General features: G+C 36.8%; 2 protein-coding genes across 5 annotated transcripts; both read left to right on the top strand.

Annotated features, from left to right (window-relative positions):
• The first annotated feature begins 1535 nt into the window (after positions 1–1535).
• LOC104892190 (uncharacterized) lies at positions 1536–8754 on the top strand. 4 transcript variants are annotated; one of them, XM_010678035.4, is made up of 8 exons: positions 1536–1691; positions 2224–3393; positions 3508–3573; positions 5073–5217; positions 5305–5523; positions 5765–5981; positions 6689–6884; positions 7305–8754. In XM_010678035.4, exons 2-8 carry the CDS (start codon positions 2237–2239, stop codon positions 7450–7452), a joined length of 2148 nt encoding a protein of 715 aa, XP_010676337.1. In that variant the 5' UTR covers positions 1536–1691; positions 2224–2236; the 3' UTR covers positions 7453–8754. The 4 variants fall into 4 exon arrangements, with proteins under 4 accessions (XP_010676337.1, XP_010676339.1, XP_010676336.1 ...); XM_010678037.4 differs by having other exon boundaries at positions 1536–1714; XM_010678034.4 differs by having other exon boundaries at positions 1536–1714; positions 2183–3393.
• Positions 8755–15133: 6379 nt separating this feature from the next.
• Positions 15134–22239, top strand: LOC104892664 (COP1-interactive protein 1). Its single transcript, XM_019249411.2, has 3 exons — positions 15134–16229; positions 18483–18612; positions 19662–22239. Exons 2-3 carry the CDS (start codon positions 18483–18485, stop codon positions 22031–22033), a joined length of 2502 nt encoding a protein of 833 aa, XP_019104956.1. The 5' UTR covers positions 15134–16229; the 3' UTR covers positions 22034–22239.
• Positions 22240–23775: the final 1536 nt, after the last annotated feature.

Here is a 23775-nt window from a genome sequence, read left to right as displayed (position 1 = left end):
TTGTTTGTTAAGTCAGATAACCGAAATTACATATCTACTTTCAATATTCGTTGAAAAATATATATTTTGAATGGTAGGTCAACATATATTTATGTATCATACGCTGAAACCTCTCCTTGAATTTTAACATTAGTTTCAAATATGGTGCAAAAATAAAAATAAAAACATATCTTGAACTTTTAATTTGGCAATAAATATATGTAATGCACTATTCAAAATAATAATAAAGATAACAAAAAGGAAGTCGACACAAAATTTAGAAGTTAAAGGTAAGATTTACCAGAACGTTTTCTTTTGAAATAACCGATATAAGGTTGTTTCTTGCAAATTTTTTTCCCTTAAACTATTGTCACAGACAAATAGTAACATTTAGGGTGCGTTTAACTTTTAAAAAATCAAATTTGATCAGGTTTAATAAGGTGTGAATGTAAGGTGAAATTAGAACTAATAAGGCCGTGGGACTTATTTTTATTTCAATTTAGTTCGTTTTAGTTCAATTCAGTCTTGATTAATGTTTTAATTATCATATTTGTTTTTAATATTACTATTAATATTGTTATTAGTATGAATATTATAATTACAATAACAATAACTTTTTATTAATAATTATTATTATTGTTCATATTATTAGTATTCTTATCATAATATCATTAATTATTATTATTAATGTTACTAATATTAATTCTTCTTCTTCTTATTATTATTTCAGTTCTTTTTAGTTCAATTTCTCTCAATTCAGTCCGTTTATCTTTGTTCAATCTAAAAGAAAAGGAACTAAGGCCCTGTTTGGCAAAACTAGCGGTTGTAGTAGCTGTTAGAGGTAGCTGCTAGCTGTCTACTAGTAGTTGTTAGCGATCAACGATTAAATTAGTTGTTTGATTAGAAGTGTTTGACAAAAGTAGCTGTTGGAATTGTAAAATGCAATAAAATGACATTTATTCTAATATGAAATTAACTAAAATAATTTCATATGTTCGTTCAATAGTTAAATTCAATATTTATTTTTTCTAAGAAGTTACACAAAAAGGAGTATACCACTTTTTAGCTGCTCAAAGAAATGTATAAATTTAAGAAAATATTCAACCCTAGAAAAAATTATATTACCAGTTTGAACTAAAATACTTGTAAAATATATTATCTTTAAAATAAATATTTAAATTACATCTCTGCTATTGTAAAACAAATATTGAATTGCCATAAAACAAAACAATTAATAAACAGTAAAAGGAAAAAAAATAAAAAACATTGGTTAATAATTCTACCTTATGCTATTATATAGTGTTTATTTGGTAGACTGCTACCTCTAAATCTCAAATGTTACATGTAGTAACGTTTCACAACTGCTACTCATAATCTATTCTAATCGCTACCCGCTACTACAACCACTACTTTACCAAACACTCATGATTTTCTTAAGTAGCGTTCCAAACTTGTCCAACTGCTAACCGCTAATTGCCAAGCCTAAGTTTAGTTTCGAAAAATTTAGGTGAAGCGGACCCACTATTAATGGTAGAAAAATCAGATGGCCCACGGACCATAAAGTTTAGAAAAGATGGAGTGGAGAGTGGAGACCAAAGGGTATAAAATGCAGCTACCAATACCATCAAGAAGAGTTTAAGGAAAGAATTCCGGGCAATATATCAAAATTATTTCGACGAGATCGGAAACTTGGGTTTTCCAAAACTTCGAAGGTTTGTTTACGAGTAGTCTAAATGTAAGCTTTAATATTCATAATTCTGAATTGAACCGTTGTGTGATTTCAGCAACTTCACGTAAATTTTGTGTTAGGGTTTAACAATTGTTCTTGTTCCAGTGCAATCTCTTAAATTAGGGTTTCGCATAGCGTTTTTAGACGGTTGTTTTAGGAAGTTCATATTATTGTATCACTTTCAATGATTTCTGTAGGTGGAAAATTGCATTTGCATTGTTTCTGGTGATTTGATTTTTAAGTCAGATATCTAAAAAAGTTTACAATTAGGGAAATGTATGTCGATGAGAATTAGGGAAATTCTAGTTCGAATTTGTAAAAGTGGAATATAGTTTCAATTTATCGATCACAACCTTATTGTCATTAATGGAGTTGACTAGGTGAGCTTCAAATTGATGGGTTGGATTTAACTATTTAAGCACTATAATGGAGAAAGGGTTTTGTTAATTTTGTGTTTTTTTTGCTGATTTCCAGGTTCATATGAGCTAACATAGAATCTTTTGTATGTGCTGAAGTCAAGCAGCAACTATGGGTTCATACAAAGACTCGTCCTCTATTGTAGGGTCCCTCACAAAGAAAGAAACAGAAGTACATTTGCCTCGGTCCACCGGAATCAAGAACAAAACTCCTGCTACTGTTCAGATCAGTGCTGAACAAATTCTGCGTGAAAGCCGTGAATGCCGAGAATCTGAATTCCACCCACCCAAACGAAAGATTATTGATTCAACAGAGCTTGCAGACTATCGTCTTCAGAAACGCCAGGAATTTGAGGATTTGACATGTAAGGTACGGTCGAATGTTGGTGGGTTTGTCAAGTATGCCCAATGGGAGGAGTCACAGAAGGACTTTGAACGTGCTCGCTCGGTTTGGGAGCGTGCTTTAAAGGTTGATTATAGGAATCATACCTTATGGATAAAATATGCAGACATGGAAATGAAGAATAAGTTCATTAACTGTGCCCGGAATGTGTGGGATCGAGCTGTTTCTTTGCTTCCCAGAGTAGATCAACTGTGGTACAAGTATATCCATATGGAGGAGATGCTTGGCAATGTGGCTGGTGCTAGACAGGTTTTTGAGAGATGGATGCAGTGGCAGCCTGATCAGCGAGGATGGTGCTCGTACATAGAGTTTGAATTGCGTTACAATGAGATTGAACGGGCCAGGGCAATACATGAGAAATTTTTGCAGTGTCATTTAAAGGTTGACACGTGGATTCGTTATGCAAAGTTTGAAATGAAAAATGGGGACATTGCTCGAGCTAGGAATTGTTATGAGAGAGCTGTTGACAAGTTGGCAGATGATGAACAAGCAGAGCAGCTGTTTGTGGCTTATGCACAGTTTGAGGAAAAGTGCAAAGAGACAGAGCGCGCTAGATGTATATATAAATTTGCACTTGACCATATACCTAAAGGACGAGCAGAGGAAGTTTATAAGAACTTTGTTGAGTTTGAGAAGCAGTATGGGGACAAGGAGGGTATTGATGATGCAATTGCGAGAAAAAGGAGGTTTCTGTATGAGGATGAAGTTAAGAAGAATCCCTTTAACTATGACACTTGGTTTGATTACATTCAATTAGAGGAAATTGTAGGCCAGAAAGATAGAGTAACAGAAGTGTTTGAGAGAGCAATAGCCAATGTTCCTCCAGCTGCGGAGAAACGTTACTGGCGGCGTTACATATATCTGTGGTAGGCATTGATAATTTTTCTTAATTGCTCTTATATGGGAATACAATTGTGAACCACATGTTTATATTCTTGGAGGGCAATGGAATTTGACTAACTCTCCTTTATAATTTTTAGGATCAACTATGCTTTATATGAAGAACTCGATGAACAAGATATGGAGCGAACAAGAGATGTATACAGGTAATTTGCTTATGGCCACTACATTGACACTAGTGTCGGGCACTCTCTGTTGGGAAAATGTGAGTGGCACATGTATTTGTGTAGTGTATGCTCCTTTCCAAATCGTCTATTAAAGAAGGATAGCTCAGTGCCTATTTTAGTTGCAAGTGCTATTCTCTTTTATAAGCAAAGTTGATTGCAGATCTGCTTAATCAAGGATGTAGGTCATTTAAGAGATCTTGCATCATGTAGTTTGAGTATATGTTGCTTATTTTCTTCTCCGGAGGTTTGGTCTAGCCCTCTAGGGAACTAGCATGGTTACAAGTGTTGCTTTTTTTTTTTCTTTTCTTTTTGGTGAAAGATATATATTTTTTTTTGTGGTTTTGTTCCCTACATTAGTTCATCTTTCTGCAATGATTTGGAAACTGCATCCTGTTATCTACTGGCTGCACGGCAGCTGTTGTAGTGCCAAAGACATTGCTTTAGATAATTATTTTTTCCTTCATGGCCAATTAATGGGATTTATACTTCACAAATGACCATGGAAGCCTAATCTTCCAGGAACACTTGACTTTCATGCAATGATGCAACGATTGGAATGACAGAAATTTCTGCCTATACTTATATATATAATTCTCAGTGTGCAAATTTTAGTTGATCTCGGAAGTGTTGTAGTTGTATGCTGAAATTTGGCATGAGTTGCACTAATATTAGGTCTAGCACATGAGTTTTCACTTATGAGTTCTACGGTTCTACCTAATGCATGCTATTCAATTCTGAGTTTCTGACTATGATCAGTTGGCAAGTGCGGAATTGCCTATTATTTTCTTGATATTTTGTTTACCTGAATTTCATATTACTTTGATGTTCCACAGACCTAAGTGCAGTAGTTCGAGATGGAATGTCTACTACCACCCATGTCAATACTTCTTTAGTCTTCAATGGAGTCTCTCTGTAAGACTTGCAAATATATATGCCGAGTAACATAACCATTCTGTCATTGTAAGCTTTGAAACATTACCCGGCCACAATAAATGTGTACAAGGGAAAGTATTTCTTCGCACCACCAGCATTGTGTATAACGGCACCCTGTAAATCATGGATATTAAAGATGACAAATGTAATCAATAGGATCTTCCTGCATGATAGAGAAACTAAGAAGTTTATTGCTATAATCAGTCTGTCATCTTTTCATAGGAAAGCAGTCTTTGTAGGCTACATGAATAGAGTATATGGGTAATCACTAATCATACTACAGTTTCATGTGCTATTCCAAATTTTGCATGAAAGCTTGTATTCTTATGTTGGCAGCCCCGTTCTATACTTTTAACAAAGGTACCTCCCTAATCTTTCCTAGCCTTCCCTATCTGTTCTCGATCTTAGTGCATGAAACTGGAGGAAAATGTTTATAATCCTATTCTCCAAGTTGCTGTCTTAAGCACACTTGTCTGGTTATATATTTTTTGTTTTTTGAAGTTATGCCAGTCTTTGGTACTCATTGTTGTCCTTGCTTTATTCAGGAAATGTCTCAAGTTGATTCCTCATGACAAATTCTCTTTTGCAAAGATCTGGCTTTTGGCAGCTCAGTTTGAGATACGTCAGTTGAATCTTAGTGGTGCACGCCAGATATTGGGCAATGCCATAGGGAGGGCTCCAAAAAATAAGGTAGCATACTGTGTAGAACTACATTAGCACATGTACAGCTATCAAATCTGTATGTATTTGCTCTAAAAACCGTGCTTTCGTGAACAGATTTTCAAAAAATACATCGAGATGGAGTTGCAACTAGGAAACATAGATAGGTGCAGGAAGCTATACAAGAAATATCTGGAGTGGTCGCCAGAGAATGGCTTTGCATGGATCAAGTATGCTGAGTTGGAGCGTTCTTTGTGCGAAACAGATAGAGCTAGGGCTATCTATGAACTTGCCACAGCTCAACCTGCATTGGATATGTCAGAATTGTTGTGGAAGGTATCTAACTTTTGGCCTTTCTTTTGGATTTCTTTTCCTATTTTATTGGAGAAAAACATGTACGTTGAAGCCAATAGTTAAAGGTTATATAATATGGCTTGCATTGAGGATCATATCAGTCAAGTGTGCAGGCTTAAGAGATCGTCAAGCTCCTTAGTGTGTTTTGTGTTAAATTGATCATGTTGAATGTTTTGAGACATGCATACATGACATTTATACTAACACTCGAGATTTATGTCAGGCATATATTGATTTTGAGATAGCAGAGGGAGAAATTGAAAATACAAGAGCATTATATGAGAGACTGCTTGACAGAACAAAGCATCTGAAGGTGTGGATCAGCTATGCGAAATTTGAAGCTTCTGCTGTTATGGACAATTATGGCTCAGACATGCCTGAGGGTGAGGTCCTTGAACAGTTACATGAAAAGAAGAGATTGTGTGTTCAACATGCTAGAAGTAAGCATCTGGTGACCTTTTAATAATGCATTTTCACTTTTATGTTTGAAGATACTATACCTCACTCATTAGAAACTAACCCAGGAATTAGTGTGTGCGTTTTGCCTAAAATTTCTTGATTTTGTAGATAAATTGCTCTACCTTAGCTTTAGGGTTTGAGTCTCTTTAAGTTGTCCTTTTGTCCAACACTGCCTTGGTGTCGTTTTAATCCAATTCTTGATTTATCTAATCCAAAAAAAAAAAAGAAAAAGAATGCAAACACTTGATAAAAGAGGGTCAAGGAACTTGAGTGGAGTAGTAAAATGAAATGGTACCTCCATTTTACGTATTCTTGGAATATTGGTCTGTGTTAACTTTTAGGTGTTTATGGTTTCTGGTAGTTGTTGTCACTAGTTAAGAGTTTGGAAGCTAACTGAAATTATCTGCCATATAAATCTTTTTTTAATGGGACGCTTAACAAACTGTATGTTTGACCTGATCACCTGACAACAGGCATTGGGTATTTTACAGTAAAAGAATTTCATCTTTGTGCTGCATCCCACATCATAAACTTTTAATTGAATTCTTCTATTCTAGGCTAACAAAATTAATCTTTTTACTGCATTTCACATTAAATAAGTTCAAGTTTTTTCTTTTATCATAAGAAATGACATTTCCAATGATCAGAAGAGCTGATATCCTTCTATAATTCTTGTCCCATGCATCAGGGATCTTTGAAAAAGCCCTTAGTCATTTTACGGTTTCTGCCCTGGACCTGAAAGAAGCGAGAGCTGCGCTCTTGGATGAGTGGCTTAATATGGAGAAAGATTTTGGTGAGTTTGGTGATGTTAGTTTAGTTCAAGCCAAGATGCCAAAGAAACTCAAGAGGCGGCAGCCTTTGATGACAGAGGATGGTCCGTGCGGGTATGCAAAACACTTTCTTGCCTTCCCTTGTGTTCATATTACATGCATGAATGTTCTAGAATTACATTCTTTGGTTTGCTTATGGACATGTAAAACAATATCATTGTATCTATATTTTGTCTACGTTTTTCTTATGTGACGTCAAGTATGAAACTCGACCCTCTAGTCTGAATGTCTGATTGTTCAAGAAATAGGGTCTTTGGAGAATGCTTCACTGAAGACAAGTATATTGTCTAATATAGCCTTGCTCACTTGATCATGGTTAGCTCCTTTTCAGTTTCCAACTAAAGTTGTATGCGTCAATATACATGTCTTGTTCTCTAGTGAACACTGAACCATTCTTCAAATAACTAAACTCATTGTTTAAATGCGTTCTCATCACATGTACGAATTAATCTCAAATTTTTATAATTTCGACAGATTTGAAGAGTACTATGATTATACGTTCCCGGAAGAGACACAAATGACCAACCTGAAAATTTTGGAGGCTGCATACAAATGGAAGAAGCAAAAAGCTGCAGCTGATGACAGTCTAGGCTCTTCTCCTTCTCCTTTACCGATAATTTAATTAGATTTTGCAGTCACATGTAGAAAGATAACTGAGAACTTGGGGGGAAAAGAATTTTCACTGATTTCACCCAATGTCGAGCTATTTTTTCATGTAAAATTGTAATTTGTAAGACAAGGTTGTATGAAATTTTCATTTAGGCTCCGTTTGGTAGGGCGTAAAACATTTTCAGTGTAAAATGATTTTCATGGAAAACAATTTACAATGGAAAACACAGTTCCAAAATTAGTTTTCCGTTGTTTGATTTGATGTAAGAAAAATGATGAAATGAAAGGAAAATGAAAGGGAAAGTAAGGAGGTAGTGAGAGGAGTGTATAAGAGAGATAAGAAAAGTAGTTTTCCCTTCATTTTGAAAGGAAAATGGTTTTCCATCATTGGGAGAGTAATTTTACCTCAAAGGAAAATGGTTTTACACTCTTTTGCCAACCAAACAATGTAAAACTACAAATAGAGGAAAACAGTTTTCCGGGAAAACGTTTTACACCCTACCAAACGGAGCCTTAGAGAGTGGCAGTGGCGTATCCAGGAATTATAACATGTGGGTTCAATTACTTGAATGTTAGACAATTAAATTATTTCATATGACGCAAAAAAAAAAAAAAAAAATCAAAGTTTCAGAGATGCAAATCTCATTAGTGAATAACTATTTGAGGAAATTATAAATAGTTTCTCAAATAAACATCATTAACAACTTAACTTTATTTAAGTCTTTTTTTAAAAATAAAATGAAGAATACAGTTGACATCAGGTAGAAATAATAGGTTCACCAGGTAGAAAAATAGGAGGGGAGAAGAGGATCAAGTTCAAAACTACAGTAGATGAAAAAAAGAAGAGAAGAAACGAAATTTATCAAAAGAGAATGACAAAAATCAATTTAAAACATTAAAAAACTGATAAGAAAAGAAAGGAACCGAAAATTACAGAGTGCAGAATTGAACCCGTGTCTTGCAATGAGAACCACATCTCTAAGTTCACAGATTACCACTGCGCCACAATCATGCCTTCCTGAAGTTGTTGCAAAATATTCTACTTATTCAAATCCATTATGGGTTCAACTGAACCCAGTGAACCCATAGTGGCTACGCCCCTGGAGAGTGGAGTGCCAAAAATGGATTACAGGTCTTCATGATTATAGTATTACGATGAAAAGTCCTGCAATTTATGGACCAGCTATAAGTCAATTGTTTTCTTATTTGATGTATGGTACTCTAGTCATTAGTTTATTAATGTCTACCTTTGATTAGTCATTTCGAGTAACTTATAAACGAATTGTTGAAGTCTTAATGTTTTTTCTTTTCATAATTGGCAGATTCTTGTCTTAGATAGTATGTATAACTTACAAAAAGAAAATTATAAGTCTAACCAATACAAAAGAAATTTACCAATATATATATAAAAGATTAACTTTTTACGTATTTTACTTAACTTTTGATATTTTATGCGTAACTAATACTACCTTCATTTTTTTAATTATTACACTTTGATCTTTTTTTTTTGATAATTTGTTTGCATTCCATTAAATTCCGGAAAGTTGAGGATTCAACTCCAAGTGAGGTATCTCCATGAAGGAGAACTTTTATAGTGTTTCGAAAAAACACACCTTACTAGGAGGAAGCCACAAAATTCATCAATTACAACAGTACATAGTCCCATTAGTACACATAAGGAACACAGATACAATCACATAAAATAGGAATGCAACATGAGCAATGAAACCAGGTGCTAGGGACGAAAACTTCATGCGAGCTCGATCCAGCTTGCCCCTGCATTGACCCCATATAATTCTTCCCCCAATTCAGGTTTTCTCATCTATATCCTTCAAAGCCATGCCAAAAAATCATCGGTCCTTGATAAGCCTTGCTTGGCCAAGGCATCCGCCACCGCGTTTGAGCTCCTTTTCTTATGAACAATGGAGATGTTGAGTCCCGCCTTCCTCGCATTGCGGATGAAGTTTAATTGGAAATTCAGATTCCATGGACCACCCTCGTTTTCGTTCGACCACATGACCGCATTTGCAGAATCAGATTCAAGAACCAAAGGGGCCCGTTTCAAGAATTCAAAAGAGTAGCAGATTTGCATTGCCCGATAAATCGCAATAATTTCTGCAGAATTAATTTCTATGGAAGGAATTGGGCAAGAAAATACACACACAAAAATTCCCTGAGAGTTTCGAAGGACCCCTCCAATTGCGGACCTTCCTGCATTCACTGAAGCATCGACATTCCATTTCATAACACCATCATTTGGCGGGGACCAAAGCATCCCATCTACAGAGACCGCCGTTGCTGCCGGAGCAGCCTTCAAATAATCCCATGAGAGGCATTGGGGATGGCGGAGAACCTCCACAATTGAGTAGGGGAATGCTTCACCCCATCCCTTAATCCACCACATGAGACGGATTATCACTAGATCTTGTAATTTGTTGGAGGAGCATGAGATTCCCCTGAAAATTCTAGCATTCCGCTCCTTCCAAATCGTCCATATGATGATAGAAAAAATTGAACACCATACCTTTCTGAAGAACGGGTTTTTTTTGTGGCAGTACCATTGCTCGAAAGCTTCAAATAGATTTTTAGGAAAGACCCAAGACACATTCCAAATTCCCAGCCACCATAACCAGATTGAGGATGCGAAGGGACAATGCAAAAGCAGGTGGTCCGAAGTTTCGGGGGCCCCATTACACATAATACAAACTGCATCATCAGGAGGGATTATATTCAAGGTGGCCAGTTTTTGCCTTGAGTTTAATTTCCCTAAAAGAGCAACCCAACTGAAAACCTCGATTCTTGGGGGGATTAAACCCCTCCAAAGCCTTCCCCATATACGGATTTTTGACTGCGGCTTGAGAGCAGTATTGGTCAGTTCCTTTGAGCATGACTTTACCGAAAACGCACCTGACTTGTGAGGAGTCCATATCAAGCGATCGTCTGTTGAAGGAGACAAACAGACCGAGCCTAGCAGACCCTGAAGCTCTTCCCATTCCTCGGCATCTCGTGGCCTGAAAACCCTGCTCCAAGAGAAATTCCACACCCACTCCCGCCCACACCACGAGCCACAGGATGCAATGTATGCCATAGGATTGTCCACGATAGTGAATAGGCGTGGGAAGCGCAGCTTTAGAGGAGAGTCCCCTAGCCATGTATCAAGCCAAAAAAGGGTCTTTACACCATTACCCACTGCTTTCCTTAGCTTTGTTTTCACGAAGGATCGAGCAGATGGGTGATTTAGGATACTTGCACAAATGAATCTCCATGGGCCACTCCCTTTCGGGATACATAGATCATGCACCGTTGTAGTGTGCGAATACCCATATTTTTCCTTGATTACCTTTTGCCACAACGATTCCGGATCATGAGATAATCTCCATATCCATTTAAATAGTAGAGAGATATTCCTATTCAACAGATTACCACAATTCAATCCACCGCTTTCTTTTGGGAGTACAACCTGATTCCACGCTACCAGTGCTAGGGAGGATTTTCGCAGCTCTCCACTCCATAAGAAGTTCCTCTGTAATTTGTTGATAGCCTCTATCACTCCTCTAGGAGCCGGAAAAAGGGACATGTAGTAGAGAGGCAAACTAGAGATGGACGCCTTAATGAGTGTAATTCTTCCGGCAATCGATAACATTCTCCCTTTCCACGATGCCAATTTCCCCTCTATTTTTTTTATGATGGGATCCCAATGAGCTAGTCTCGAAATATTCCCCCCGATTGGGAGACCAAGGTAAGTGAAGGGGAGCCTTCCCACTTTGCATAATAAAGCATTTGCCGCCTCTTGTAACCATATCTCATCAACATGTATGCCCATGATGGAACTTTTATGAAAATTGACTTGAAGACCCGAAGCGAGTTGGAACAAAATGAGGGTTTTTTTTATATTGAGCAGATAATCCAAGTTTGGGGGGCAAAAAATTATCGTATCATCAGCATACTGTAGATGAGTAATTTTTTCACCATTTTTTGTTACTTCCACTCCTTCCCATAAACCCAAGTGAGAGGCCTTTTGGATAACTAGGCTAAGGGTCTCCACCACTAAATCGAACAAAAAGGGAGAGAGGGGGTCGCCTTGTCTCAACCCCCTATGTAATTTGAAAGGAGCCGTGGGGGACCCATTTATGAGAATAGAAGCAGCAGCACTCGTTATACAAGATGAAATCCACATCCTCCATCTGGGTGGGAATCCCATTTTATCCAAAGTCCAATCAAGGAAACTCCAAGCCACGCTGTCAAAGGCCTTGTGAAAATCTAGCTTGAGAATCGATAGTTGCACTTTCTTTCTCCGACATGTATCAATAAGCTCCCCCGCTATCAGAGCCCCATCCAAAATTTGTCTCCCCGCTATAAATGATGATTGGTATGGACCTATGAGTGAGTCCATAACCTTTTGAAGGCGCCTTGCAAGAAGCTTTGCTATTATCTTATAAATGCAACCCACCATACTAATAGGCCTAAAGTCATTTAGACCCTCCGGAACTTCACGTTTGGCTATGAGTGCGATAAAAGCCACATTCGATCCCTTCGGGAGAGAGCCCGAATTCCAGAAATTTTCCACGATATTGTAAACATCCAGTTTGATTATGTCCCATGAGTCCTTTATGAACCGAAAATTATAGCCATCAGGCCCAGGCGCCTTTTGCGGATCACATGATTCAACTGCTTCGTCCACCTCCTTGTGACTAAAAGGCTCCGTAAGTTGTGATACTTGCTCACAGGATAGTGATCTGAATTGGAGCCCATTAAAGACGGGCCTAGATGAAAAGTCCTCTTTGAAAATGGACTTGAAAAAAGAAACCGCCTCGTGATGAATACCTGCAGGGTCAGATACAACACCATTGTTAGTAATAAGAGCAGGTATAGTATTTTTCTTTTTCCTGGTGGATGCGAGAGTGTGGAAATATTTGGTGTTTTTGTCCCCCTCCTTAATCCACTTTGCACGAGAATTTTGGGCCCAGAAAGCCTCTTTCCTTCTAAGCCATACCCACAATTCCATCTGAGACGATCTTCTTTCAGCCAACTCCTCTAATTGTAGGTCTCTGCCATTTGAGATAAGATCAAGGTTATGTATCCTATCTTCAAGCTCCTCGATATTGCGATCAATATGCCCGAATTCAGAAGAGTTCCAGATTTTCAGCCTTTTTTTTGTTTCCTTCAGTTTATCCGTGAGGTTCCCAGAGGTATGTGAAGCCCACACATCCTTTATGATTTGCAAACACCCGGGGTGAGATAACCAGCAGTTTTGAAACCTAAAGGGTCTTGGACCCCAGTTTAATTCATCAGATTTCACAAGTAGGGGACAATGATCAGAGAGATTCCTTCTTAGAATCGATACCTGCAGAGAAGGGAATAATGAGACCCATTCCGGGTTTACAAGGAGTCGATCCAACTTGCTTTTAGCCTGCCCACTGAACCATGTAAACCATCCGTCTGAAGCTGAGATTTCCATCAGGTGGGTTTGTTGAATGAAGTTTTTAAAATCCAAAACCCCTAATTGGGAGGAGATTCCACTCCCTCTGTCACTTGGGTCCAAGACTTCGTTGAAGTCTCCAACCATGAGCATTGGGGATTGGGATTCTGCCCAGTAATCACTGATGGATGTCCACACTTTACTCCTGCTAACTCTACAGCATGGGTTATATACATTCACCAAGACTCCTTGGAAATTTTTTGATGGAATCTTCCCGTTCAATGCAATCCAGTTATTTTCAGATTTATGGGAGGTTAGGCTAAAGTAGTCAATTTTCCACATTGATAGGAGACCCCCAGAGTTCCCAATTGATGGAATGAAAAGCCAATCAATATCGTCCGAGTTCCAGATGGAGCGTATTGTTTTTGGGTTGAGAGATTCCATTTTTGTTTCTTGTAAAAAAATGAATTTCGGGTCATGTCGAGAGATCAGCTTCCTCAAGGAGGATTTTTTTACCCGGGCATTGAGGCCTCTTATATTCCATGATATTATTATCATCATAAGAAATAATTTTGGGAATGAGAATTGAAGACAGACTTACTATTGGTGGTTGTCCCAAGTGTGCACTTGCCCCTGTAGGATCACTTGGATACGCCTTCTGAGTTCAGATAATTGACCATCAAATGATAAGCCCAGCAAACTCGCCAGCTCAATGACATCATCTACTGCAATAGCTCCATATAGTTGTTTTGGAGGGGGAGTTGCTGTCATCTTGCTCTGAGCATTGAATTTTAATCTTTTTTTCTTTTCTAGTTTTTTCTTCCTTTTTTCTAATTGTGCAATTTTTATGTGGGATGGTACTCTGTCTTCAAAACCTGGTGGGAATAAAGGCCCAGACCCAGATGAGGAGTCTATTGTTCCTGAAGAAGAATGGTTTTGTTTTGGTGGGTTGGGAATCGGCCCATTTTTGAGGTGAGGTTTGTTTGGGGAGTTTATGAGGGGAGTAGATGTAGTGGGCTGGGCTGGTGGCTTTTTGGGAGGTAGGCTTTTTGGTGGTGGGACCTCTATGATTTTAGAGGGAGAAGAGAAGTCAATGGGTTCTCGCATGGGAGATTGAGAATGGTTATTTTTCCTTTTCTGAGGGGAGCAGTACCCGAGGCCCGACCAATCATTTACTGAAGATTGACGAAAAGGCTGTCCATGAGGCTTCCCAGGAAAAGGTTCATTGAGATTTTCTGGGGGGAATGAGATGACGTTTTGGCTTTTTGGTGGCTTTTTAGATATTGAGATCAAATGATTTGTGTCAACCTCTTTTGACTTCCATTGGTCAGATTTTGCGGAGGGAGGAGTGAGATTCCTAGGGTTGCTTTTTGAAGGGGACCCCATACCATTTGGAGACTGATTTGCAGCAATCCCATGCACATGATTCCCAGGATGATGACTTGATTTTTGCATGACTGACCCTGGACTATTTGCCTCGGAGACAAAGATTGAATATTGTTTACCTTGAATCTCCATAGATATCAAATTGTTTATCTGAAAAAGATAATCAGTGAATACCAAAATATATGCACATTCGAAGTCTTTTTGATTGACTGAGATAACCCTGCCGTATACACATCCGATCTTATAAAAATTTTCATGACTCCATGCTATAAGGGGCATCCCCTGCACTTTTAACCATGTCTCTCTCCAGACCATGGCTGATTCATCATTGACATTCCTGAGTACGAGGAACCACTTCTCTAGCCATTTGCATTCCATCATTTCCTTCTTGTCTGCAAATGTTTCAAAAATGATGAGATGAAGCATTCCCCCCATTGGTTTTATCTTGAGACAGTTTACTCCTTCAGCTAGGATATGACTTAGAATATCTTCAGAGGATTGTGAAGAGTTTGCCACGGCTACAGCACTTCTTTCAAGCATCTCTTTTATTTCTTCACATGCTTCTCCTTTCAATGCAGCCGCGAACTCACCTTCTATGTCAATTTCTCCCAGTGATTCTCTTGTCTTTTCTGTATCCTCCCCCAATGCACGGGAACTCATGACTCGGTGGAGCGGCGGATTTGGTAAGGTGTAGGTCGATTTGGGTACAGGTGGCGGTTTTGGGGTGCTCTGGGATGAGGATTTCTCAGGATGAATGTTGGAGAAGGCCTCCTTATAGGTTCTGGAATCTCTGTGCGCTGGGCGATGGGTTGGGTGGAAGGTCTTGTGGTCAAAGGCGGGGGGTTTGGTATGAAGAGGGGAGGGATTGTGATGTCTATGGTTTGGTTTATCTGGGGGTTTATCAAACTTCGCATGATGTACAGTGATTCTATGGTTACCAAGGCATCTTCCATGCTCATCTCTAATTGCTGATAATAAAGATTGAGGGTATATGAAACGCACAAAAGCACATTGGTGAGGTTTTTTGAGTTGGCCTGAGGGGATGTAGACAGAGTCAACTGTCCCATGGATCTTGAACATGGCTGCAATATCCGTTGTGTTCATGGTGCTGGGGAGGAAGTTTACAAAACAGGTTCGAGAAGCTTTGGGGGTGGAGGGTGATCTAGGTTTTCTCTTGGATACTACGTTCCATTGGAGGGAGGGGTTTCTCTCACTAGGGGCTTTCTCTCTCTCTCTCATGGTTTTTTATTACACTTTGATCTTGATTTGTGATTTATATGTGAATGAAAACATAATCACGTGAAATCTTGTTATAACATAACTTTTTATAATATTTACAAATACAAAACTAGAGATATGTCTTGATTACATCAGATGCGCAACTTTAACGGTCTCACATGAAACAGATCAGTTAATAGCAGCTCTCAATAACTAAGATCAAAATACATTTGTTGTCAACTTATATAACTAATTAACTCAAACCCAACCTTTCCATATTCCAGAAGATAATAATATTGGTGTGTTTTAGTTCGTAGTAGTGGCAGACCACTCGCCTGAATATGATCTAGGGACTTGGTAATAGGAGCACATACATGAATACAATCATACATGATAATACATCCCCAACTTGTAATAATCTTTGCTTAATTTAATTATTTTTTGTAGCATAATAATACTAATTAGTACTTGGTAAAATCACAAAGTTGTCAGCATGATCTATTTTATTTCCGCTTTTTTTTTTCTTATAAATATTATATACTACTATATTAAAGGGATATATTAGGTGGCCAATTTTCTCAAATATAATTACAGCTTTTTTCTCTCATGCAAATTCTCTCTCTTATTACTTGCAATCTTTTTTTTCCATTACCATTATTTTGGGATTTGCAGTTTCTTATATGACGGGTTTTCTGGCTTTTCTCTCTCTGGAAATGGAATAATTGAGCTTCTAAAGGTGTTAGGATTTCATCATCAAATTATTCCAGGTAAAAAGAAAGGAACCATGCAACTTTTTTTTTTTTTTTCTTTTCTTTTTCCCATGTTCTTTCAACTTTTTCTATATTTTCTCTCTAGATAAATTATTTGTCTTATACTATATGTTATATATGTTATAAGATATCTAAATTTCTTTTGTTTTTATTCGCCTATGCATGCAAATTGCTGTTTTTTTCAGGTTAGTTGGTGAAATGAAAAAATTGCTGCTTTTTACATGTAACATTCATATAAAAGCTGATAAAAAAACGTCTTCTTTCTTTTAGTTTCTTTTGTAAAACCCAGATTTGTGGTAATTAGCTTCTCCTTTTTAAGGAAATATTTTGCTTATATATTAAGGGGGAATTAAGAAAACATTTTGCTTATATTTTTAGGGGGAATTAAGAAGACGAATTTGATTGGATCTTGTCTGTTATGTCTCGTTTTTCATTAATACTTATTGTAGATGCCATTTGGCCATCAATTAATGAAATTTCTCTTTTAAAAAAAATGATAACATTTTTGAATCATCCCAACCATATGCGGGGCATTTTTTTCTGGGTTATCTAGTTGTACCCAACCTTTGAGCCGTTGTGCCCTGTAGGCTAGGAGCATAGCGGAGGTTAATCTTTGGATCAATTATCTTTCTTAATAATAATAATAAAAAAGAATATAATGATATATTAAAGTATTAAACATCTGGTAATCTTCTACTCCTCCCAAAGTGGGACCCTTATCTAGCTTTCTATATCATGATAATCAACTTCTTGTGTTGTTTCATATTTTTAATGATGACTGTATTCAAGCTGTTGAAAAGTTGAAGCTCATCAGTAGATTTATGTGATTTGTTCTTTTTGATGTTGAAATTTATTTTGTGGCCCCTCTTGCTATAATGCATGAGTTTATTTGGTTGAGTATTGGAGTATATGTTCCTGGTTTCCCTTAAGAGAGAAAAGATACTACCTCCGTTTTCTATTATTTGCAACGATTAGACATTTTCCCTCTCTACTTTATGTCAAATCGTTGCACATAATAAAAAACGAAGGCAGTAGTAGTTTGAGAATAATAAATATATTCTAAAAGTCTGCCTTTTGTTCATTTAAAGATCGTTATTTCAACCCCTTTTAATTAGTTGTGTTGGCATAAGGATCTCTTGGTGTCTTCTAACTGTCCATAAGTGGTGGTAGGCTTGGTTTTGGTAAATGTCACTATTGTTTGATGAATCATAATGAAAATTTTGACTGTTAAAGCATTTAATAGCAATTAAGTCAATAAGCTGTGATCATGCTGTCAAGTTAATTAATCTATATTCGAGTAACGCGTAAAGATACCCATACATCTTGTCGCGTGGTAATACAACTCTTTTATAGCCCCTAAAAAGTTAGGAGGTTTTGGATGATGACTTAAAAATTAAATTTGGTCGTGAGAGAAGAATTTGATTGTATATTTGTACTATATACTCACTCGTTTTTTTAAATTGTTACGTTGTTGTATGCACAACAATTTAGGCAATGTCACTTTCAAGCTTTTTGGATGGTATTTTTTGGCTTTTTAATGTAAAATAATGGGAAAAAGTGAAAAATTTGTACTTTTGGGTGGAAAAGAGAAAAACAAGTATAATAGTATTACTTTATGTGGGTCAAGTATCCCAAATAAAGAAAATGCGGCAATTAAAAAGAAACAACCATTTAAGGAAAATGTAGGCTGTAGCAATTAAAAAACGAAGGGAGTAAGATTTATAACAGCTCTGTTGGGCCATAAACTGGTAAATGGTAATAGTAACCTCTAAATCTCCTCATCTTTTCATGCATAAATTGATTTTATCTTGTACTGATTGTGATCATGGTTACAATCTGCAATCAAAAGTAAGGAGATATTTCCTCCTTTTGGGAACAAGTATCACATGTGCTTTTTCAATGTCATGAAGAAGTTTTCTTAATGGTTTGTGATTCATATTTTTGAATTACTCTTTTAAAGATTGATTGATGGGAAAAGTGGGGGGAATGATACAACTATAACAAAAGTTCTTATTTGGTAAAATTGTGCTTTATTTTCGGCTATAAGTTCAGACGATGTGATCGTTATTTCAACATGGATGAAGTGTTATTTCATTAATGAAGGGAGTATAATCATGTTTGTCACCATATTTACTGTGACTAAAACCTTTGCTTGAAAATTTTGAACATGAAAGTAGTAATTTCTAAGTGATTGGTTGAAATTCTTAATTCTAATTTCACTAAACATTAGTTTCCGAATTTTCTGCTCAGATGCTGCCGTCAAGTTTTGTTGGAGCGCCACTAGAAATGACAAAGCGCCGGTGGAGGGACTTAATGCAGACTTTGTATGAGAATCACTTGGATCCAACAAAAGTTGAAGAGCTGAAGCAGTCTAAAATAGGTGATATTCTCTCTCAATCTACTTCTTCCGTTTCATTTTACTTGCTACACTTCTGAATTCACGGACTCCTAGGCAATTTTTGGAGAAGAGAGTGTAGAGAGTAAGAAGAAAAGGGACCCATGTGAGAGAAGAGAGATAGAGAGAGTTTATTGCCCAAAAAGGAAAAGTAGCAAGTAGTGTGAAACTTTCCACAATGGAAAGTGTAGCGAGTATTATGAAACGGAGTAAATACAAATTATTATCATCTAAAGGAGTCGCATACTTTCACATCAGTTGCACTTGCATCTTCCTAAGAGACAAGATATGAGTTTTTCTTTTTGAAATGTCTTTTACAAAACATCCTATGAGTTTATGATATATTTTGGCATACTGCCCCCTCTCCACACACTAACCATTAACCCTTACCAACCACAATAATAATGCTCTCTCCTCTCTTTTCGTCCGTTTCATATGTTTCATTAGCACTCTTGCAAGTCACACTAGGTTGCTTGACTAAATACAGAGATACTCCATCCGTTTCTTTTTATTGTAAGGCACACTAGGACATTTACTTTGACCACTAATATCTCCAATAATATGTTAAATAAACTTATACTAGAAAACATACTGTTAGATTCATTAATACAGAGTAAATTTTTATTAATTTTGTCATCCTGAGTGAAAACTTGTACACAGATATTGTGCGCAATTCATAGAATGAAGACTACAAGTATATAACATAGATGTTTATTTCTCAATGCAATCTTAGTGATTGAAGAGGAAAAAAACTGTCATGAGGAACATGTCTTGGAACAGAATGTGCCAGTAAGACAATCCCATATCTCAGAGGTGTGGACTAATGTTCCATTCTACACACTTTCATACACCATAAACCTTACAAAGTTCGAGTCACAGTAGTATATCATCATGGGTTGATTTAGTTACAATATATGTTTTGAGCATAAATTAAGTTCCATCTCATATAGGCTATAGGATATGCTGCTATTGTTTGGAATTACTAATAATGCAAACAACACCACGATTTTAACATGGATCCTGCTCTGTTGCAGATATAGAAAACAAATTAGTACCAAAGATTATAAAGTTTGTAAAAGAGCGACGTCAGAACAGAAGAAACCGAAATGCAGAAGCAATTTTAAGAAAAGAATCAGAGCTTATTGAGCTGATTGAGGATTTCCACAAACGATATCAATTTGTTTATGAACAATATGATGACCTCAAAGGGCAGTTATCTCCAACTGTTAATGGAGGAAAAGAAGATGAAGGTTATTTCACAGCAACCTCGAGTTCAGACTCAGAGTCAGAATCGTCAGAAAAGGATGTTATTAACACTGAAGAGAAAAAAGTACAGAAACATGAGAAAGTTATGCAAGAATTGAGAAATGAACTTGATGAGAAAAGAAGAGAAGTTTCATCCTTAGTTCAAAAGCAGAAGTGTTTGCAGAGGGAAATTTCGAGTTTGATGCAGGAACTAGAGTCGGAGTTTTCGTCTTTTAATGTCAAGTTGGATGCAATGTGTGCTGTGAAAAAGACATCAGAAGAGCGAGTAGTGGAAAACAAACAACTGCTAGATCAGGTTGCGAGACTTGAAAATATAGCAAAAGAGATCAATGGGGTTGAGGGAGTTAATGAAGGAGATGGTTTGGTATTTGAGGTGTCTAAAATAAAGGGGTTGATGATACAGGTTAACCATCTAAAACTAAATGTGGATTGTTTGTTTAATAATGCACATAAAGGTGATATTGATGATGAATGTAAGGCGCATCAGACCAATAACAACGGCTCTGATTCTATGCATGAGAACTTGCAAGTTCAGGTGAACAAATTGAAGCGCGAATTGGGGTCTATGACAAAGAAGAACACAAAATTAGAGTCAGATGTGAAGAAGAAATCCCGAGAAAATTCTGAGTTCTCGTCGAGGATGGGTGATCTTAAGATAGAAGTAGCAAGCAAGATTCAAGAAGTTCAGAAAATGCAGAAAGAGAAGGAGGATTCATTACTGACGGTGAAGAATCTAGAATTAGAGGTACAGAATTTATGCAGCCATAGAAGCGAAAATGAAAAGGCAATCGCGAGAAAAGAAGAAGAAAATGTTCAGTTAAAACAGGAAATAGAGGAACTGCAAGCAAAGACAAGTAATTTGAAGGAAGAATTTGAAAGACAGATAGATATCAAGAACAATGATATCAGTAGGCTAACTGAAGATAATGAGTCACTTCAAGGGAGAATATCAAAACTCGAGAAGAAGCTGAAAGATAGAGGAGATGTGTTCTCGTACTTGCAGAATGACATGTCTACTGAAATAGTAGCATTGACTGATGAAGTAAGTAAGCTGCATCGAGAAAAAGACATGAAAAGCAACCTTGATGAGGATAACGAGTTAGGAGAAGAGAAAGAAAGTCTAGAAGTGAAGATATTGGAACAGGAAATCACATTGACAGAGAAAGAAGACCAAATCGCTGATCTCCAGAGCACGATTCAAGTGGGACAGAACGAGAAAAGTTATTTACAGGGAGAATTATCAGTTGAGAGGAAAAACTTCTCAGAAAGACTAAACCAGCTAGAAAATCAAAACAATGAGCTGAGTTTCAAGCTTTCAGATCAGCAATTTGTCCTAAAACAACAAGAGGAAACAATCAAGAAGTTAAGGGCAGACTGTAAATTAATGAAAGGGCGATTTCTTCAGGCCACAGAGAGGAAGATGGATGAAGTGGCAGAAGAGTTCAGGAAAAATTTCGAGGATAAACTTCGTATATTAAGCCAGAGAGTAAGAGTGTCAGAACAACTACATAGTGAGAATAAAGAGAACTGGAAAAAGATGAAGGAGCATTGTGAGCAACAACATCCAGGTATTCAAAAAAGACTAGCTCAAGTGATGAAGACATCATCAGGGAAAGCTGAGTTACGGGTAGTTTCTCAAGCAATCAATGAAATGATGAAGGAGATGGAGGGTTTGTTAAGCAAGTTGGAGAGTAAAGAATGCGATTTCTTAGAAAGGTTGTGTAGGGTGTCAAGCGAGATCAAGGTTGCCAAGAACTGGGCGCATTGTATATTGAACGAGAAAAAGAATGAGCCTCCAGGCTCAGGATATGGACCAAGTATCACAATGGAGGACAAGAAACAACAAGATCATAAAGTCGGGATGAAGGAGAAGGAGAAGGCAAATAGGAGGTTAGAGGCAAATAAGGTGAATAGTAAGGAGAAGATTGATAAGTTAAAGTTGATGAGAGGGATGTATGAGATGCAGAAAAAGGCGGCGCAGTTGGAGAAGGTGGTTGCAGAAAAGGATGAGGAGCTGTTGAGGTTAGGGAATGAGAAGGTAGAGGCTATAAGGCAGCTTTGTATGTGGGTTGATTATAGACAAAACTGCTTTGATCATAAACTCAAGGAAGTAATGTTGGTGAAGAAAACAAAATGCTGAGACAAAGAGCTTTATTTGTATGGTTTCTTGCCTTTTCTTTTCTTCCTTTAGCATTCTCTTCTACTGATCATTTGTACATCTTTGTAACTTGTAAGTAGTACTCTTTGTTAATTCTTTCATTGAATTTCATGAAATCTACATATCCAAACCTCTACCATGTTTTAGGGGTAGGGAATTATTTCTTCCATAGAGATGTTATGGGGGTAGCTTTTGATATAGATTGATCTTTTCTTTTATCTTACCAGTTAGAGTTTAGAAAAACACAAGTTTCGATAAGTTAAGATAAGTTATACAAACGTGTAAAATAAGTTACGATAAGTTCAGATGAGTAAATGTACCCTAAGTGAATGCAAATTCATCTCTCTTAAAATTTAGTTTGATGAGTTAAAGGAAAGGATATTGAATACATATATATGCGTCCAACTATCCAAGAGTACTTGAAAATATTTGGTATGAGCAAAGGCATAGAAGAAAATTGTGTATTGCTCCTTGTGAGCATCATTTTGGGTTTCTCGAGATGATGTTATCAACTTGTCATTGTAAATTTAAATCCAATGTTTTTGGATGCATGCCATTTTGTTTCCATAATTTCTTTAAAGATTGTTTGATACATCACGATATAAAATTTATCATTGAAAAAATCAACTTTGGCCCTTTTCGGCAACAATTTTTGTACTAGCTTTTAGTGTTTTGACTAGGTCAAAACACTAATTAAGTGTTTGACATAGTAGAGGTTTGAGTAGCTGTTGGAATTTCAAGTAGCTTTTGGATAGCTTTTCCCAAACGTCATCTTTTATAGCGTTCAATTTATGGTAGCAGCGTTCTACTGTTTTTTTTCTTTTTTTTCAAAGGAAAATAGGGCCACAATTTATGGAAGACTGGTTCTCATCTCCACACCTCCAACCCTCCATAGCTGATGCGCATCACTCTACAACCTTGAATAATATCTTTGAAAAAAATTCCACTTTTTATGGATGAAAATTTGGGATTAACAGAATCTCTATTATTCAGGCGCTATAACTTGTTCTATGCGTGATATTCTAGATTTCGGTATCCCAAAATAACGATATATATACGTTTACAAATTCTTTGGGAATTAACAGTAAGATCTCCGAATTTCTTCCTCAGGTAAAATAATACATTGACAAACGTGAAAACAAAAAATGTTGCACTTATTTAGAAACAGAGGAAATATATAATACTTCCTCCGTTTCTAAATAAGTGCAACATTTGCATAGTGTTTACTATTCACAGTTTGAACTTTAATTAGCTTTGGTGATTTACATTTTAGGAAAAACATCGTCATGTGGGATCTTGTTAGATTCGTCTGAATGTGAATTTTTTTGATATCAACTTTTTATAATTTTTACTTATTGATAATTGAAGATATTAATGGTTAAAATAATGCATTGGTAAACGTAAAAACAAGAAATGTTGCACTTATTTAGAAACAGAGGAAGTATATCTATATGTGTTGATATGCTGAAATTATAGTGTTCATTCAGCTCATATTGTTATCTATTTATTGGAAGGGTTGCCGATTTGAGGTTTGGATTAGAAAATGTCAAGTTGTCAACAATTACCTCACAATCATAGAAAAGACAGAGCATGAAAAAAAGATGATATAATCATTACCAAACAACGCGCGGGAAAGTTACCCACCTGGCACCATAGAACCACAATAATTCAAACGCATTCTCTCATTTTCTTTTAAAATAAAATGGATAAAAATACTACTACCA

This window comes from Beta vulgaris, chromosome 5, assembly GCF_026745355.1.
Source record: "Beta vulgaris subsp. vulgaris cultivar EL10 chromosome 5, EL10.2, whole genome shotgun sequence".
Classification (NCBI taxonomy): Eukaryota; Viridiplantae; Streptophyta; class Magnoliopsida; order Caryophyllales; family Amaranthaceae; genus Beta; species Beta vulgaris.
Note: the sequence above shows the minus strand (reverse complement) of the source record. Positions and strands in the feature narration are given on the sequence as shown.

Excerpts from the sequence above, each read along its gene's own strand:
- LOC104892190 (XM_010678035.4), top strand. The coding sequence starts at position 2,237 with ATGGGTTCATACAAAGACTCGTCCTCTATTGTAGGGTCCCTCACAAAG. Across the intron at positions 5,218-5,304 it reads GGAGGGCTCCAAAAAATAAG|ATTTTCAAAAAATACATCGA; the intron begins GTAGCATACTGT and ends TTTCGTGAACAG. Across the intron at positions 5,982-6,688 it reads GTGTGTTCAACATGCTAGAA|GGATCTTTGAAAAAGCCCTT; the intron begins GTAAGCATCTGG and ends CCCATGCATCAG.
- LOC104892664 (XM_019249411.2), top strand. The coding sequence starts at position 18,483 with ATGCTGCCGTCAAGTTTTGTTGGAGCGCCACTAGAAATGACAAAGCGC. Across the intron at positions 18,613-19,661 it reads GCTGAAGCAGTCTAAAATAG|ATATAGAAAACAAATTAGTA; the intron begins GTGATATTCTCT and ends GCTCTGTTGCAG.